This window comes from Panonychus citri, unplaced genomic scaffold, assembly GCF_014898815.1.
Source record: "Panonychus citri isolate SS breed McGregor unplaced genomic scaffold, ASM1489881v1 Contig00001, whole genome shotgun sequence".
NCBI lineage: Eukaryota > Metazoa > Arthropoda > Arachnida > Trombidiformes > Tetranychidae > Panonychus > Panonychus citri.
The window spans coordinates 1,978,566-1,995,023 of record NW_026515406.1 but is presented as its reverse complement, the minus strand read 5'-3'; the positions used below and the strand labels follow the sequence as shown (position 1 = coordinate 1,995,023).

Below are 16,458 nucleotides of genomic sequence, written 5' to 3'. Positions count from 1 at the left end.
CGTGAACTTTGGCAGGATCTCTTCATAATATGTTTCTTTGACTTTTCTCTCCAGTTCCGTCATTCTAATTTTCCTTCTCGTTGCTGTGTATCCCACCAGTTTAAAGTACCCTTTATGGTTTGGTGCAATTGTTTCCGTTTTTGATACATTTATTTTTAAATCAATTTCTTCTAACACGGTTTCAATCATATTCATTATTGTTGGTATGAATCTTGCTTGGTCTTTATTCAGGATGAACACCATGTCATCAGCGTAGGCAATAACTTTGAGTCCTGAATTCCACCACATTCGGATACAATGGTCAAGCGCTATGATGAATAGTAGTGGGCCCGTTGCAAGTCCTTGTGAGATATGTGACGGGTTTTTCTTGTAAAGTTTCTTCTTTTGGTCATATATTGTTAACCAGCTGTTCTTGTTCATTGACTCTATTATCGACCATGTTGATTGTCCAACACTTTCGATCAACTGACACCGGATCTTGGCAAGGTTCACATCATCGAAAGCTGTCTTAACATCGATTTTAACTATTGTTGATGTCTCAATGTTTTCCAGCTTCATTATCCTCATGTAAAACTGTTCCCTTCCTGTCATTCTTTGGAAACCATATTGAGTACCAGGTAGTAAGAATTCGGGTAGAATGTCTAATAGTCTCTCCGCTATTACTTTATCTATTATTTTGAACAGGTAGCATGGAGTTCTAACCATCCTCAGTTTTCCTTCAGCTTTTGGGACAAATCCACATCCGACTGTGGTCAGAACATTTGGTACATGGGAGATTGCGAATATTTGTTCTAGCAGCCATAAAATCGTTTCCTCATTCGTTTTCTTAAACTTTTCCCAACTACGTGGTTCGAAATTATCAGCTGATAAGCTTGATGAACGGATCTTCATCTTTTTTATCATCTCCACTTCATGCGGTCGCAGTTTACCTTCAAAGTAGCTCGGACTATCACAGTATTGCGGCTTGTTTGGTGTGAAACCTTGTAGCCATTGGTCTTTGCTCAATTTCGTGCGATCATCTTTCCAATCAATTCTTTCAGCCCGTGTAAGTATATGATTGTTAATGAGTTTCCACATTTTCTTGCTGTCCTTTACCTTTGTGAATAACTTTTGTACATTGAACGAATTCATCTTTCTGTTTATTTCATCAGATAGAACTTTTATCATCTCCTGCCAGCCTGATGGTCTTTCTTTTAGTAATTTTCTTCGTTTAATCATTAATCTTCTAAATCTATTTCTCTTCTTTGGTCTCCAGGTCCATTTGGCATGTGTATCCGGAAAGTGTACAATTTTCTTCACTAACTCTATCAGGTAATGATCTTTGGTCCATTTGATCGGCCTATCATAATTTTTCTCCACATTTTTACTTTCCAAGAACCGAAGTTTTTAACCTTTTCTTTTTCTATTATTTCTCTTTTTGTTCTAGGTTTTATTTCTGCCATCGTGTTCAGTTTCATGTGGTCTGAGGCCGTTTCCATGATATTCTGGTTCTTCATTTCCATATTCGTAAATATCATATCTAATACACTGTCTCCTCTTCTGAAAGTGGTTTCAAAGTCTCTACTCATTGGAATCAGTTTCATTGTTCTCAAAATCTGATGAATGAATCGTAGAATTGTTTTTTACGATTTGTCCTTGAGTCGTGATCTTTAGCGTTTTTTTGCCAGTATTCATCAGTCGTGTTCAAATCACCCATTAGAATAATTGATTGATCTTTGAATTTCTGTCCAATTGAATTCAGAATTGTTATTATCTCTTCCTGTCCTGTTCTTTTCCATGGTCGGATGTAAATTGCTATCACTATCACTTGTGTGTTTCTTATGTGTATAACCAGCAATTGATTCGCATCCCGATTTATTACCTTTGCTTCCATGTCCATTGAGATTATCACAGCGATTCCTTCATTGCCAAAGATAAACTTATTGTCTATGTAATCATTTAGTATTTTTAAATTTGGCTCACAAATTGATGTGATCGCGTAATTTGATTTTAGCGTTTCACTAATTGTTGTTTTAGTTAAATTTTTATTCTGTTCACATTCACATGAGAAATATTTACCCACATTTTTATTCAACTGTGATCTAATTTGTTTGTTTACGTTTCCAGGTAGTAACCAATCCTATTTCCCTGGCTCACTTTTTAAAACTGTATCATGTCTGATGTTGTTCCCCCTGAGTTTTCTTATCGGACTTTTAATGGTTTCATCCGAAGTTCCTTATTTAAGAAGTATCTTGGTCAGCCTTTTTTTGTCGGATCTAAGTTCACCTTGGTCCGCGAGTTCTTGACCATTCATAATGGTGCTGTTAGAATTAGTGATCTTCTCTATACTAATCATGAGGAAAATGGAGTCAATTATTTCATCATTAAAGTTAAAGTTAATTGTTACGGTGGAGTTTATTCTGGTATCGGTGTTCATGATCTCTTTAAGAAAGCTCATGACATGGCCTGTCATAATTTGATCGCTAAACTTGTTGACCGTGAGCCTGGAATAATAATGGTGAGTTTTTCGTGAAATCAGTTTAGACAAGCGATACTAATTAACCTTTTCTTATTATTTCAGCCTCGTGTCTTAACTGCATTGCCTAATTGGCGTGGCCATTGTTTTTTTAACTCAGCTTTTCTTCCATTGCTACATTCTCAGGTTTTCGTTCATGATTTGTTTCGGTGTTTCCTCAACTCCTCAAGTTTAGTGAGTTCTAATCAAGCTATTAACCCTCGAAAGCGTTCGAATTTTACTGATAAACTTGAGCCACCTCACCTTTGGGTTATAACTATTTATAATTTCTTCGAGATGTCATTAAAGCTTCCGTTAAAGACGATTTTGCAATAAAGAATCTTCCTCCTCACCTGGAGAAGAAGCTGTTTCCGCATCTCACGTTAGTGCCTCCTTCTAAGATCAAGCCTTTCAACGATTTGGATCTCGATGATCATCAGATGTTGGTGCTAAGGCATTTGAGTGATTTTTGCTGTCGTAGCTATGAGACTCCCGGTGGGCTGGAGGGTGAAACTTATTTTGATCTAATTCGCAAGCTATCAAATGAAGATATCGTTTTCCGCAACAAGTTCATGTTTGGTGTGAAAGGTACTTTTATTTGTCGTCATTGTGCCAATTTCCATCTCGATTTCCACTATGATTTCCCCGTATTAGAATTACCTGGAGATGCTTGTTTACCTTTAAAAGCTATTCGATTGTCTGAAATTCTGACTGAGCCTGCTTATTGGAGACCAACAATTAAGCTCACATGCCCTAATATTGTCAATGGTGCTACTTGTGGGAGTGGATTCAAGTGTATTAATGATTTTGAAATTGTTCGTATCCCTGATTTTATGGCTATTAACCTCAGAGGTCCATTGATGGAGGATTCAAATTTCACGATAATACCCGAGGAGCACATGGTTCTCACCCTGGATGGTCAACAGTTCGTTTATAATAGATTCGCCTTCAGTAGCGTCTACATGACTTACAACACAAAGGCCGGTGAGTCTCTTGGTGATCGTTACCTTGTTAAACACCCGAGTTTTCTTGATGCTGGATGGCACACTTGTATTAATATTAAAACTCGTAACGGTTATCAGGAAGTAAATAATGGTCATTACCATGAGGTTATTCCTGATTTATTCAAGCGTTACACCGAGGGTACTCTTTTATTTTATCAATTAGCCGATTATGATTGGTTACCTGTTGGAAGACCTTTACAATAGTGAGGCTTCAACTTATTTATTATTAAATGTTTATTTTCAAATGTTTTATTAGTATTACATCAAGTTATTTTTCTTGTCTTAAGTAATCGAGAACAGAAATTTCTTTGTTGAGTGAAGCCAGATTAGGTTAGCTCTTTTGTAACTCTTAATTTGTTCAGCGAAACCAGATTAGGTAAGCTTTATTACATCATTAAGTGATTGTAACTGAAATCATAGTCTGAAACTGCGAGTTGTAGCTCTGAGCAATATAATTTACACTCTTGACTATATGCCTGGTGGTCCTTTTTTCCACATGATGGACACAGTAGCTCCTTTGCTGTGCAAACTGATCTCAAATGTTGTCGTGAACATCTTGTGCATTTGAGTTGGTTGTTGCAATATCGTTTTGTGTGACCGAATCTGTGACACATACCACAGGTCATGATTGGGAAATTATCAATTACCGTATGGAGATTCGCTCCTGATGAGATTTTACCTTTAAGTTTCGATTCAATTAGAGACCTGGTTGAAGGAGAGATTTCAACAATTGCTCCCCATTTATTTGAGTTCAACCCTATCTCGTAGTAATGCATCAACTTGAACTGATTTTCATCTCTGAAACCATTTATCATCATAATTCGTTTTATATGGTTCTCCCATGATTGATTAATTGGAGGTCTCAGATAATTGATCTTGACTTGAGGTTTTTTCCACGGTAGAGATTCAACTTCCACTTTTTCCATCTTGAGTTTTCTCAGTAGGTCCATCCGTTCATCTTCGCTGTTTACCATAATCAAACTGTATGTTCGCCATGCCGATATTTTGAATTGGTAGTCTATACCTATTTCTGATATAATATCAGTCAGTTTATCTACCGATCTGTCTTCTTGAGGTCCAGTTATTTTGAGTTTAAATATTCTGTTCATGGACCATTTCCACCAGTTGGATGGTATCTCACTCGTAGATGGTATTAGATTGTGGGATCTTTTAGTGTTTTCTCTTGGAGCCTGAATGACTTTATTTAGCATTTCTTGATCTTGCTGGTTCTTTTGTCGTTTCGGCGGGTTTAAATCAGTCTCTTGTTCTTCGGGTATGTCTGGTGCTGATGTTTCTGTGACGACGGATTGGGTAATAGCAGATCTCTCAGCACGAGCATTTCTTAGTTTAACAGATTTTTGAAACGCCGTTACAATCTTCTTGAGCCATTCAACCTTTTGTTTTTCAACAGCACAACCTTTCTCGTCTATTGGATCTTCAATCAGTTGAAGGATCAGTTTAATGTTTTGTTCAATGTCTCGGGTATCGCCCTCACTCAGGTAATGGGTGAGTTTGTTACTGCTGAATTGGCCGTTTTCAAAGAATTCCATTATTTGATTTTTCATGATGTCATACTGTTGTTTTAATTCAGCACTAGGTTCTTTAAATATTGGGAATATCATCGAAGGCTATATTTATTTGAGAAATAAAGTAAAATTAGAAAGGGAAGAGAATTTTTGTCAGAGTTTAAGTTTAAGTGTCTCGTAAAACGTGGTCTTCGGTATCTTGTCACGTATTTTTCTTGTCACGAGTGTCTTACCTGAGTTGTTGGTGCCATTTTCTTCTTCAATTGTACACTTGTTTTCCACGAACTTTTTACTTGTATTTTGATTTAACACCGGTTTTAATTAACTTATTTAATTAAATTCTTAATTTTCTCAATAAAACCATTCAATTCCAACCAACAGGGGACCGATTTTTCTAAAAGAACAATAGATGGCGTTAGTTAACCAATGGAATCGAATGAATATTTGAGCGGCAAATATGAGATCGAAATTTGGAATTTTTTTATCGAATTAAATTTTTCTTCTAATTTTTATTGAAAATTGATTGCTCGATGAATTGTCCAATACAATTAATATAATTTCAATTTTTACAGAGATGTCCAAAAAGAGAAAATTTTGGTTCTTCCAAGAATAGAAAAGAAGAAGAAGAAAATAAATGAAGAATGAAGTTTGTTTTTCTTTGCTGTCGATTCGTTGTTTTAACAATTAATAAATTGTTATCCAAAAGAAAAAGAATAAGAGTAAACCAATTGATAAACAAGTAAATGTCCACAATTAAAGAAAATTTCACATTTAAACAACTAGAAGAGAACTTGTTGCCTAAAGTATTTAGTTAAGATTCGATTGTGTCTCATTCCAATGTCCAAATTACGACGAGCAACTAATCTATTGAAATAATTAATATCTTTGGCTCGTTTGACCGCAGCTTCACCTTTGATTCCTGTCCATCCAAGAGCTTTGTAATTATTCATCACCTTATCCAAGATTCTTTGATTAGTACTAGAACCATGTCCAAGTTTTTCAACGATTGGCCTTAAATTTTGTTTATAATAACGTAACAATGATCGATGGCCAATAACCGATCCGGAAGGAAGGACAAGTTGCCAGGAATCATCGTCTACAGTAAGAGTATCAATTTTAACCTCTTCATCTGCATCAGCACCTTCAGCATCAGGATAAGATTTAGAGTAATCATAAAAATCAGCATATTCCATGAGTACATCAGCCTGTTCAAAGTTGATCTTTGAATGTCCCTTACAAAGCATATGTTGTTGAGCAGATTTAGTTGATCGAAAGGTTTTACCATTATAAGAACACCAAAGACAAACATGATCGATTCCAATTTTTTCACCCAAATAGGTTAATAAAGATTCCAAATCGGTAACATAATCAATGTCAGGAATAAAAAATGAATGAGATAAACTCATATGTTTAATATTCTCTTCCATTGAATCTGCTTCCCGAAGGCAAAAGAAACACTGATCAGGCCTGAGAGCATTTTTACCCTCCTCATAATCATCATCGACTGTCTCATAATCGTCATCATCATCTTCATCTTCTGAAGCTAATTCATTCATCATAGAATCAGATTTAATCACAGATTCTTCTGATGGTGGTAATGGTTTTGGATTCTTGGCAGCAATTGAATCTTTAATCTCTTTCCTCTCAACCATTTCTCGGTGTTTTTTACTTTGACAGTGTTGGTCAAATGCTGCGGTCGATGAAAACGCTTTACGACAAGCGGCACAATATTTATTCGTCTCTCTGGTATTCTCTTTAATTTCAGCGGCCACTTGTCGAGCTTTAATCTTCTCAAAGGTATCAAATGGAACACAATTAAGATCAACCAATTTACGCTTTAAATTATACTGATGCCATTCACTTTTATAGTGTTGCTTTTGCCATTCATTGGTTGAGAAATTAACCTTACAGGTTAAACAAGTGTAAGTCGCCATAATAATCAACTTAAATTACAACAATACAGCAGAACAATAACCTAGAACAGAACAAAAATTAGAAACAATTAACAAAATTATAGAAGAAAAAACAAAATTGCAAAAAAAAGAAAATCAAAACAAACCAGAAAATGGAAAATCAATTTCACCTGAGAATCTAAACCAACGTGGACAAAGACAAAAGAAAACAATCCAACCAAAGGTCTTAATCAAGTTTCAATCAAAGAAAATTAATAAATCACAATTAGAATAAAGGTAAGTTTTAATTAGAAATTAACAAAAAACTATAAAATGATTAATCTTCTAGTGAGACAATTTCAATCACTGGAATAATTTTCATTCCTTGTTAACTCCTCCTCCTTTTTCCTGGGTAAAGGTTGAATTGTTTTCCTTTTAGTGTTTATCATTTTCCTCTGTGAATGTTTTGCTCTTTAATTGTTCCTTAAATTGTTCCATTATTTTGTTATTATAGAATTTTAATTATTCCTAATTATGGCTACATCAACACTAAAAATTGTTCGACTTGCTCCAGCCTTAAGTAAGTATTCGTTTTCTGTTTTCGCTTTCAGGCTTACGTTGAATTTTATGTTTATCTTTTTTTTTATGGTTTTTCATTTTCTCTCTCCATCTTTGTTATTCAGAGTTTCTCACCAATGTGACCCTTAATTTATTTTATTTATTGTGATTTTTTTTATTGATTCCCTTTTGTGGAATTTATTTCATCAATTTGACGAATGTTTTTTCATTTATTTGCTCATCTTTTACTCTATTTTTTTCAGCTCGTAGTTATAATTTGGAAGCTTTGAAAAAGGTTTATGATCAAACGCGACCAGCATTGAAAATCGGGTCTCATACTAAGGTTATTTGCCAAGGTTTCACCGGTAAACAAGGTACTTTTCATAGTAAACAAGCAATCGAATATGGTACAAAGGTTGTTGGCGGTGTTTCTCCAGGAAAAGGTGGTAAAACTCACCTTGACCTTCCCGTTTTCAGCACCTTAACAGAGGTTAGTAAATGTCCAAAAACGACAAGATAATCACCGATTCTCGGGATTGAGGATAGTGTTTGGAGTTATAATTCCTTGACAATCCAACTGATTTAATGACTTTTCAATTCTTAGGCAATGAAAGAGACTGGATGTAATGCCTCTGTCATCTATGTTCCAGCTCCTGGAGCTGCTAAGGCCATTATGGAGGCCATTGAAGCTGAAATTCCTCTAGTTGTTTGTATTACCGAGGGAATACCTCAATTGGATATGGTACGAGTTAAACACGCTCTCATCAGACAGAACAAGACTCGACTTATTGGCCCTAACTGTCCTGGTATAATTAAACCAGGTGAATGTAAAATCGGTATAATGCCAGGTCATATTCACCAACGAGGTAAAATTGGTATTGTCTCTCGATCGGGTACTTTAACCTACGAAGCAGTTCACCAGACAACCCAAGTTGGTTTAGGTCAATCTCTTTGTATTGGTATTGGTGGTGATCCTTTCAATGGAACTGATTTTATTGATTGTCTGGAGGTTTTCCTCAATGATCCTGAAACAAAAGGTTTGTAAATTGATGAACAATTTTTTCAAAAATCATCAATCAATTTTGACTCAAATTTTTTCCTTATTCCTCATCAGGTATCATTTTAATCGGTGAGATTGGTGGACAAGCGGAAGAACAGGCAGCCGAGTATTTGAAAGAGCACAATTCGGGCTCTAATTCCAAGCCTGTTGTCTCCTTTATCGCTGGTCTAACCGCTCCACCAGGTCGTCGTATGGGCCACGCTGGAGCCATTATCTCAGGCGGTAAGGGTGGAGCTCAGGCTAAAATTGAAGCCCTTCAATCAGCTGGTGTTGCGGTTACCCGATCACCGGCTAAAATGGGAGCATTTATGCTTGAAGAGATGAAAAAGCGAGGCTTAGCATAGAGTGGATTATATTAATATAAACACACATTATTAACTTTTCCAACAGAAAAGCTAATTTTATCAACCAAATATATTATCAATTCTAATTAATTACACAGCAAATTATATGTGAGTTATATATTGTTGCGAGAATGGTTTAATTTTTGTTTCTCTTCCTCCTTTTCTCAATCTCTCATTTGAATAATGTTTTTTCCTTTAAAATGAATTTGAAAGATGGAAAGAAAAATATTTAAAAGAATATATTTCAATATTCAACATTTTGCTCATCAAAACTCTCAAATTAAGGTTGTGATTAATCATCAAAATGGAAATGGAAATGGTTTTTCCTGATACTTTCTTCATTCTCTTTTTATGTTTGGAATCGCTGAATGGATGTTCGTGGATTAGTTTTCATTTACATTATCCACTAATGGATCTTGATTGATGGATATAGTTGAAAATTATGTATGATGTTTTTTTTTTGGAATTTTAGTTAATTTTTAAGTTCTCTTAAATTTTCCAATATACAAATTGTTTCATCCAATCTTTCGTTGGCCTTTACTAAAGCGGCATCGTTAATAACTAATGAAGGCTTATCCTTTGGAACCACAGCCAATTGACGAATAACATCTAATTTAGCAGATAATCCAGTTGCAAGTGAATCAATTGTTTCCACCAATTTTTTACAATCAATTTGATCCATCCAATTGTCTTTACATTTGGTCGTATCGGTTGTATCCATGTTCATCTTGAAAGTATCCAATTCTAGTTTGACAACATCTAATTGAGCTTTGATCACTTCTGCTTTATTTGGTTCACTAGGTTCTTTAACAAATCGTCTAAAAGAAATAACAAAAGAAAAACAAATTAACCTCCATTACAATCAAATTCAAGCTCAAAAATCATAATCAACAAATTGACGAGAAAGTAAAACAAAGACAAAGAAAAAAACACTTAACTTACTTTGGTGTTTTCTTAGCAGTACTTAAAGCACCATAACTAGAATAACTACTCAGACTTGAGGTTGACATGATTATCTATCAGAGGAAAAAATTGGTAACAATTAATCAACAGCAATTAAAACTAAACACAATTGAGAGTAACAACAATCAACTTTCAAAAAAGACAGTTGAATGTGTAACCAAAGAGATTGATCTCTATGTTGAGCGAAAAGCGGTTCATTCAAATGATTTGGAAGAAAAAAAATTCGATTAATTTTGATCATCGAATAAATTGAAATTCTAATCAAATATTCGACTGTTAATGGAAACAATTAACATTTGAATTTCTAATTCTTATTAATTGTCACATTGGTAGTTGATCAACTAATCGAATAGATAATTTTTTCTCTCAACAATAAATGAAAATGTGATTTAAATCAACGAAATCAACTAATTAGTTTATTAGAATTGTTGATGAATTAAGATAATCAGTTGAACATCTACAATTATTAGCTGACAATTAACTCACAATCAGTGAGTACTTTTAATCCATTGAGTTGTTAATTAGAAGAAATTTTTTCTTTTCCTAATCTAAATCAGTGATCAAATCTAATTGTGGTGATTAACTGAATTTTTCCTGGTTAATCAACGATTGAAAAAAAAATTGTTAACTAATCAGTAAATTGCTTGGAGGAAGTGAAAAGTTTATCTACAATCAGGTAAGATTAATAAGCTAATAATAATGATAATCAATTGGATTAATGATTAAATTTAGTAATCAAATCAAATCAAATCAAAAATGAAATTTTCGGGAATAAAAAAAAACTAAATTAAAAAAGTTGATTATTATTTGATCTTAATCAATTGAAATTAAAGCTAATTCCATGTAATCAGAATCCACATATTAATTACCAAATTAAATTAAATGTTCAATTTAATTTTTGTAACACAATAAACTCTTAATTGTTACAATCTATTAATAAGATGAGACAGTTAATTAGGATCAGAAAAAGTTTCCAATTGAAAATAAAAATCCAAATATGATGTTGATTGTTGATTGATTTTTCTGATCATCAAGATCATTGTCATTGTCATAAATTAATTGTTACGATGATGATTGAGAAAAATATTTGATTGTAAAGAAATCAAGTAAATCAACAATCAAAAATTAAGCGAAAAGAAAAAAGTAAAATAAAAACAATCAAGAAAAAAAGGTGAATCAATATTTGGATCATTGAACAATCAAATCAATTGTAGTCGTTGATTGTAATTAAAAAGCTCATCTTCATGATCATGATCATGATCATCTCATTTTGTCAAATGATTAAGACAAAAATCTCAATCTAATCATGATCATAAACAATCAAGTTAATTGTAGTTACAAAAATGATCTAACAATCAACAAGCAAACGATAATTAAACAACAATTAACAACTTTGTCTCAACTAATTAACTAATCAATTGAAACAAAATTAAAAGGTTTACTGGTGATCCTAATTGATTAACATGATGTTAATTAACTAGCACACAGCAATTAGACAGAAAAATAATCAACAATCAAAGTAAAACAATCAAATCAATGAAAATATTATTAGTAAATCAAATTATCAGACAAAACAAATTTCTCATATTATCACAATTAAATTGTCGTGATTAAGATAATTTTATTAATAGTAACAATCTAATTAACCACCAGGACAATTAAAAATCTAGGAGTGTTATTAGTTTATTAAATTGTTATTTGTTTCCCTTAATTGTTGAGGGATTTAAACAGTTTGATAGTTTGTTGATTGTTGATTGTTTGACTCTCCTTCCAATAGTTAGTAAGTTAGTTAATTGTCGCTCGACACAATAATCACAATTAGGAACCATGTTCATCAGCACGTACCAGGATGATTAAGAAGATGATGTTGATCATCACGAATCAAATAAAACAATAATTGTAGTTTAAATTGTTGGAGAAAAATTTTTTTTTCTTCCACAATCAAGTCTCGTTAAGATGATTAACTTTTATGTTGATTGGTTGAATTGAACATTGAACTGAATCAACTAATTGCCGGATGAACGTGCCTTAAGGCATTTAATCATTTCAACGATCTTAATCATTAATAATCATCTTTAAATAGTAACAATTTAAAAGTCAATTGAAACTTTTTTATCAACGACAATCAACTTGATCAACATTTTTTTTTGCACCAACGTTAAATTGATTGTTGACTTTGATTGTTTACTCAAATTATTACTATTACAATATCATTATAGTCAATTTGTTACCTCTTTCATTGTCAAAACAAATTAAAATTAAATATTAATCATCAACAATCAGTAACAACAACAACAACAACGAGCAATCAGTTAAATCGTTAATTGTTACCGTTGATACACTCGAAATGTTTTAATATTTTCCAACCAGATAAAAATGTAACAATTTAATTTTTCAGTAATTGGTACGATTAAATTGTGAGAAATTTAATTTCCTCTTCAAGCAAATTGGCAAAAGAATTAATTAAATCGATAAGAGTAAATTAAGATCATTCAATTGTTTGGAAAATTCAGAAATTGATCCAAATCGAGTTACAATCAACCCAATAAAACGATTCATTTAAAATCCCATAAAAATTTGATTCGATTCGTATTTAATTCCTGATAATCACTAATTTTCCTTAATTGTCAGCAAAATTAACGAATTAATTACAATTAGATCAATGGCATCTATCGGAAGTAAAAGTAAACAAAAATTTCGAATTTTTTTTTCTCTTTCAATTTGATTACCGCCTTTTCTTTGTTGTTGCTCTTTAATAATTGAGAAGAAGAGAAATTAACTCGCTTAATCTAAATTGTTGTTAATTTGATTTTGTTTTTTTTTTCTTCTCATTGATTGTCCACTTAATTGTGACCATTTAGTTGATGATCGTGATAACCTGATCTCTTCCGTTTTAATATTGTCATAAATTGGATGAAGTTAAAATATGAGTAAAAATATAATCCAGGTTAGTTGATTATCTATATACATGTTATTAATCACCAATCTATTTGAAGTTTCGGTTTTTTTTTCTTAATTCATTTTATCTGTTGTTGTTGTTGTTTTTTTCTGTTAACAATCAACTTGTCAACCATGATGATGATGATGTTGATGATCAGGGGCGTTAGTAATTCTGATTCTTGATCATCTTCAGTCATCTTCCACCTTCTCCTGCTCTCCTAAAAATACTTAATACGTTGTAGGTATTGTATGGAATTGTACCCGTTTTAATGCTCACTTTTATTTCTCTCTCTCTCTCTCTCTCTTGTTCTCTTTCTTTCTCTCTAAATAGCCACCCCCTTAAATTGTTGGAAGATAATTTAGCTTATATATAAAAAGGAAAAGATGGAATCCCGCCAAGCCCAGTTTGAAACTTGAAACGATTCGGATTCACTTCAAATTTTCATCTATTCTCAACTCATTCAGTGTTCTCAACACTTTCGTTTTAATAACAAAAAAATATTCTATTCTATCTTTGGAACCTCCAGTGCCAATTTATATTTTCTATACTTTTAACATTATTTGTCTGTTCAAATTTTTTCAACAACAACAAAATGGATTGTAAAATGATTTCCTTATACATTATCTCTGGTTTATTAGTTTCCGTTTCTGGTCAATTCTTTAGTGGAGCATCAGGTGGATTTGGTTCTTCAGGATCATCATTATCTTCAGCTTTTGGTAATTCTCTTTCACCTTTATCTTCAGCCTTTGGTTCACTTTATGGACTTTCCGGTTCATCTGGTCATGGAGGTTCATTAGGTTCAGCTGGATCAGCTGTCGGTGGTGCCGGTGGTTCAGCCGGATCGGCAGGTTCATCACTAGCCAGTCTTTATGGTTCCCTACCATCTTACTTAAGATCACCTTCATATTCATCTGGATTATCCTCAAGCCTTTACGGTTCAGCTTCACCAATTTTCACCTCATCAACCAGCATTCGTCCACTTACCTCACCTTATGGACCAGCCTCAGGTCTTTATGGTTCATCAGCTCTTTCCTCACTTGGATCACCCTATGGTTCAGCTTTCGGTTCAACCTCAGGTTTTGGTTCATCATCTTTTGGCTCATCACCTTCATATGGTTCCGCTCTTACTGGTGCCTCATTCGGCTCAGCTGGTACCGGTTCATATGGTGCAGCTCCAACCTCATATGGTTCATCGTTTGCACCCTCTTATGGTTCCCTCTCACCCTCATCACTTTCATCCTCAAGCTATGGTCTCTCATCCCTTGGGTCATCTTACTCACCCTCATATCGTAAGTAACAGTTATTTAAATAAACTAATCAACAATCAATACCACTCTTCAACCATTAATCTATTTTCGAATACAATCCAAGAAAAGAAAAAAATCAAATCAATCGATAAATAACATTATGTTAATCAACTAATTATCATTCAACTTAACCTTGATAATGTTTCTTTTGTCATCCTATTCCAACTAACCCACTTTTCCCCACCACGATAACTGTCTGCTCTGCTACTTTTTCATCACCATCTCTCTCTCTCTCTCTCTTTTCTCTCTCACTTTGCCAATTTGATAATGATGATGATGATACAAATCACAATTAAAGAGTTTGAAGAAACAATCAGTTAATAGCAACATAAAAACAAGAATCGGAGAAATAATTATAATCCGTAACAAGTCAATCTATTACAATTTGACATGATTCTCATGATGAACCTCATTGAATTCACTCTCTCTCATCTCTCCTCTCTATTATCATCATCATCTTCATCTTCATGGGACCTTCAAGCTACGTAACAATAATTTTTGTGTATTATTATCATCATCACCAACGTCAAGATGATTATTATTTACAAACCAGTATTACTTATAATTAGAATCATGTAAATATTGAGTTTAACTAAAACGAGGTTATTACTTTTACCTTTACTTATGAATATAATATAACCTCAACTAAACTTTGATCCAACTTTCCACCTATTAATATACAATCCTCTCTATTTTATTAGCCATTATATTATATAATTAGCTTTAAATTAAATTGTCATTACCTTTTAATAACAATTAACATAAAATACACACACACACAAAAAGAAATGAAAACATGTTACAAATTCAATTGGATTTTACCTCAACTAATTTTGATGAATCTATTGTTACTTTGATCATCCTTTAACTAAGATTTTCTCATATTTGGATTAGTTAATAATAATCAAGTCTATTAATAACTTTATTTTAATTGTTAAACTAATTACTTTTTCCCTTTTCTCTCTCTCTTATATTAATCAATCATCACAGGAGGAGGATCAAGTTTAATTCCTGGCTCATCTTATTCAAGTCCATTCTATGGAGGACTTGGTTCATCACCATTAGCTGGATTGGGACGATATTAATTATCCCTAATCAACAATTAGCTAATTTCTATTATTATCAAGGATTCTTTTTATTCTAATACTTTATTAAGTCTTTCACCTTTCCAAACACCTTTCCACCTTCATCTAATCACCAATATCATCATTATCATCATCGACCCATCGATGTTATATCATTATCATCATTAATTGTAATGATAATGGTAACTCTTTGATTCTATTCTCATATAATATAAATATAATCAAAATTGTTTAAATAATAATAATAACTCTAATAATTGTTACTATTATTATAACATATATTGATTTGATTATAATATCTCAATGCTATAAGAAAAAATTACAAATTAATAATGAATTTTTTTGATTATCTCATCATCACCTCATCCTAATCATCATCATCACCACCTCCATCTTTACACCACTCAACAAAAAATTATGCTTTTTTTTAATTCCAACCTTTGTATTCAATTATTATTATTGTTAATGTTGTTTTTTAGTCCAACTTTGATTTTTTTTTTATTCTTTACCTGGATCCCTTTTATTAACATGTCTACAATTAACTTGATTAACTATTGCACTTTTCTGCTCATCTCATCAAATGTGCAATCAAACAAGACAACAACTCAATCAATTACAAAAAGCGACTCAACAACAATTCATTGAGAGAAATGAAACTGAATTAATCAACCTGAACTATTAACAATCAACCATCAACTTGATCAAACTAAATTAGGTTTTTCCAGTAACAGTATTATTTTTGTTTACCCAACCCCCACTTATTTAGATTTAGACCCGAAACTACAATTAACCTAAACAATCAAAAGCAATCGACAACAATCAACAATTAAAAATAATTATTGTAAATAATTAAAAACAAAAACATTGGACAAAATGATCATAATTACAATATGAAAACACAAAAAATAACAAAAAAAAAATCACTAAAAAACTATTGATTGAAATTGAATAAACTTTTTTTTTCTCTAAATTAACTTTCTCTCTCATTTCTTAACCTTGATTGTAAATTGTAACAATTAACGAGAAACCATTTTGAGATCAAGTTTAATGATGATGTTGAGTGAATCTCTCAATTAAATTGATCTTTTTTTTTGCGAGAAGAAAAAAAAACTTTTTCGTCAACGAAAAAAACGTTACGACGAAATCGTTACAACGAAATGATCATTACTTTCAGATCATTATTGAGCTCAAGTGAAGAGATGACAATTAAATCAACACCGTTTTTTCATGTTATTAATAAATTGTTGCTCTTGATCATCAGAAATTGTGAGTCAATTGATTTTT

The 16,458-nt window shown here is 32.5% G+C and overlaps 4 protein-coding genes across 6 annotated transcripts; 2 read left to right on the top strand and 2 right to left on the bottom strand.

Moving 5' to 3' along the window:
- Positions 1 to 5,513: 5,513 nt before the first annotated feature.
- LOC128385467 (cytoplasmic 60S subunit biogenesis factor ZNF622-like) lies at positions 5,514 to 7,258 on the bottom strand. 2 transcript variants are annotated; one of them, XM_053344423.1, is made up of 2 exons: positions 7,108 to 7,258; positions 5,514 to 6,999 (listed from the first exon to the last, which is right to left on the bottom strand). In XM_053344423.1, the coding sequence occupies exon 2, from the start codon at positions 6,956 to 6,958 to the stop codon at positions 5,804 to 5,806; it is 1,155 nt and encodes a 384-aa protein (XP_053200398.1). In that variant the 5' UTR covers positions 6,959 to 6,999; positions 7,108 to 7,258; the 3' UTR covers positions 5,514 to 5,803. The 2 variants fall into 2 exon arrangements, with proteins under 2 accessions (XP_053200398.1, XP_053200343.1); XM_053344368.1 differs by having other exon boundaries at positions 7,084 to 7,252.
- A 74-nt stretch (positions 7,259 to 7,332) lies between these two features.
- On the top strand, positions 7,333 to 9,133 carry LOC128385612 (succinate--CoA ligase [ADP/GDP-forming] subunit alpha, mitochondrial-like). Its single transcript, XM_053344535.1, has 4 exons — positions 7,333 to 7,496; positions 7,738 to 7,964; positions 8,079 to 8,511; positions 8,589 to 9,133. The coding sequence occupies exons 1-4, from the start codon at positions 7,451 to 7,453 to the stop codon at positions 8,876 to 8,878; spliced, it is 996 nt and encodes a 331-aa protein (XP_053200510.1). The 5' UTR covers positions 7,333 to 7,450; the 3' UTR covers positions 8,879 to 9,133.
- On the bottom strand, positions 9,101 to 10,053 carry LOC128385709 (uncharacterized). Its single transcript, XM_053344642.1, has 2 exons — positions 9,821 to 10,053; positions 9,101 to 9,696 (listed from the first exon to the last, which is right to left on the bottom strand). The coding sequence occupies exons 1-2, from the start codon at positions 9,886 to 9,888 to the stop codon at positions 9,351 to 9,353; spliced, it is 414 nt and encodes a 137-aa protein (XP_053200617.1). The 5' UTR covers positions 9,889 to 10,053; the 3' UTR covers positions 9,101 to 9,350.
- Positions 10,054 to 12,593: 2,540 nt separating this feature from the next.
- Positions 12,594 to 16,144, top strand: LOC128392442 (RNA-binding protein FUS-like). 2 transcript variants are annotated; one of them, XM_053352571.1, is made up of 4 exons: positions 12,594 to 12,788; positions 12,940 to 13,019; positions 13,113 to 14,071; positions 15,080 to 16,144. In XM_053352571.1, the coding sequence occupies exons 3-4, from the start codon at positions 13,375 to 13,377 to the stop codon at positions 15,172 to 15,174; spliced, it is 792 nt and encodes a 263-aa protein (XP_053208546.1). In that variant the 5' UTR covers positions 12,594 to 12,788; positions 12,940 to 13,019; positions 13,113 to 13,374; the 3' UTR covers positions 15,175 to 16,144. The 2 variants fall into 2 exon arrangements, with proteins under 2 accessions (XP_053208546.1, XP_053208478.1); XM_053352503.1 differs by lacking the exon at positions 12,940 to 13,019.
- Positions 16,145 to 16,458: the final 314 nt, after the last annotated feature.

Excerpts from the sequence above, each read along its gene's own strand:
- LOC128385467 (XM_053344423.1), bottom strand. The coding sequence starts at position 6,958 with ATGGCGACTTACACTTGTTTAACCTGTAAGGTTAATTTCTCAACCAAT.
- LOC128385612 (XM_053344535.1), top strand. The coding sequence starts at position 7,451 with ATGGCTACATCAACACTAAAAATTGTTCGACTTGCTCCAGCCTTAA. Across the intron at positions 7,497-7,737 it reads TCGACTTGCTCCAGCCTTAA|CTCGTAGTTATAATTTGGAA; the intron begins GTAAGTATTCGT and ends TATTTTTTTCAG. Across the intron at positions 8,512-8,588 it reads CAATGATCCTGAAACAAAAG|GTATCATTTTAATCGGTGAG; the intron begins GTTTGTAAATTG and ends ATTCCTCATCAG.
- LOC128385709 (XM_053344642.1), bottom strand. The coding sequence starts at position 9,888 with ATGTCAACCTCAAGTCTGAGTAGTTATTCTAGTTATGGTGCTTTAAGT. Across the intron at positions 9,697-9,820 it reads ACTGCTAAGAAAACACCAAA|ACGATTTGTTAAAGAACCTA; the intron begins GTAAGTTAAGTG and ends TATTTCTTTTAG.
- LOC128392442 (XM_053352503.1), top strand. The coding sequence starts at position 13,375 with ATGGATTGTAAAATGATTTCCTTATACATTATCTCTGGTTTATTAGTT. Across the intron at positions 14,072-15,079 it reads ATCTTACTCACCCTCATATC|GAGGAGGATCAAGTTTAATT; the intron begins GTAAGTAACAGT and ends CAATCATCACAG.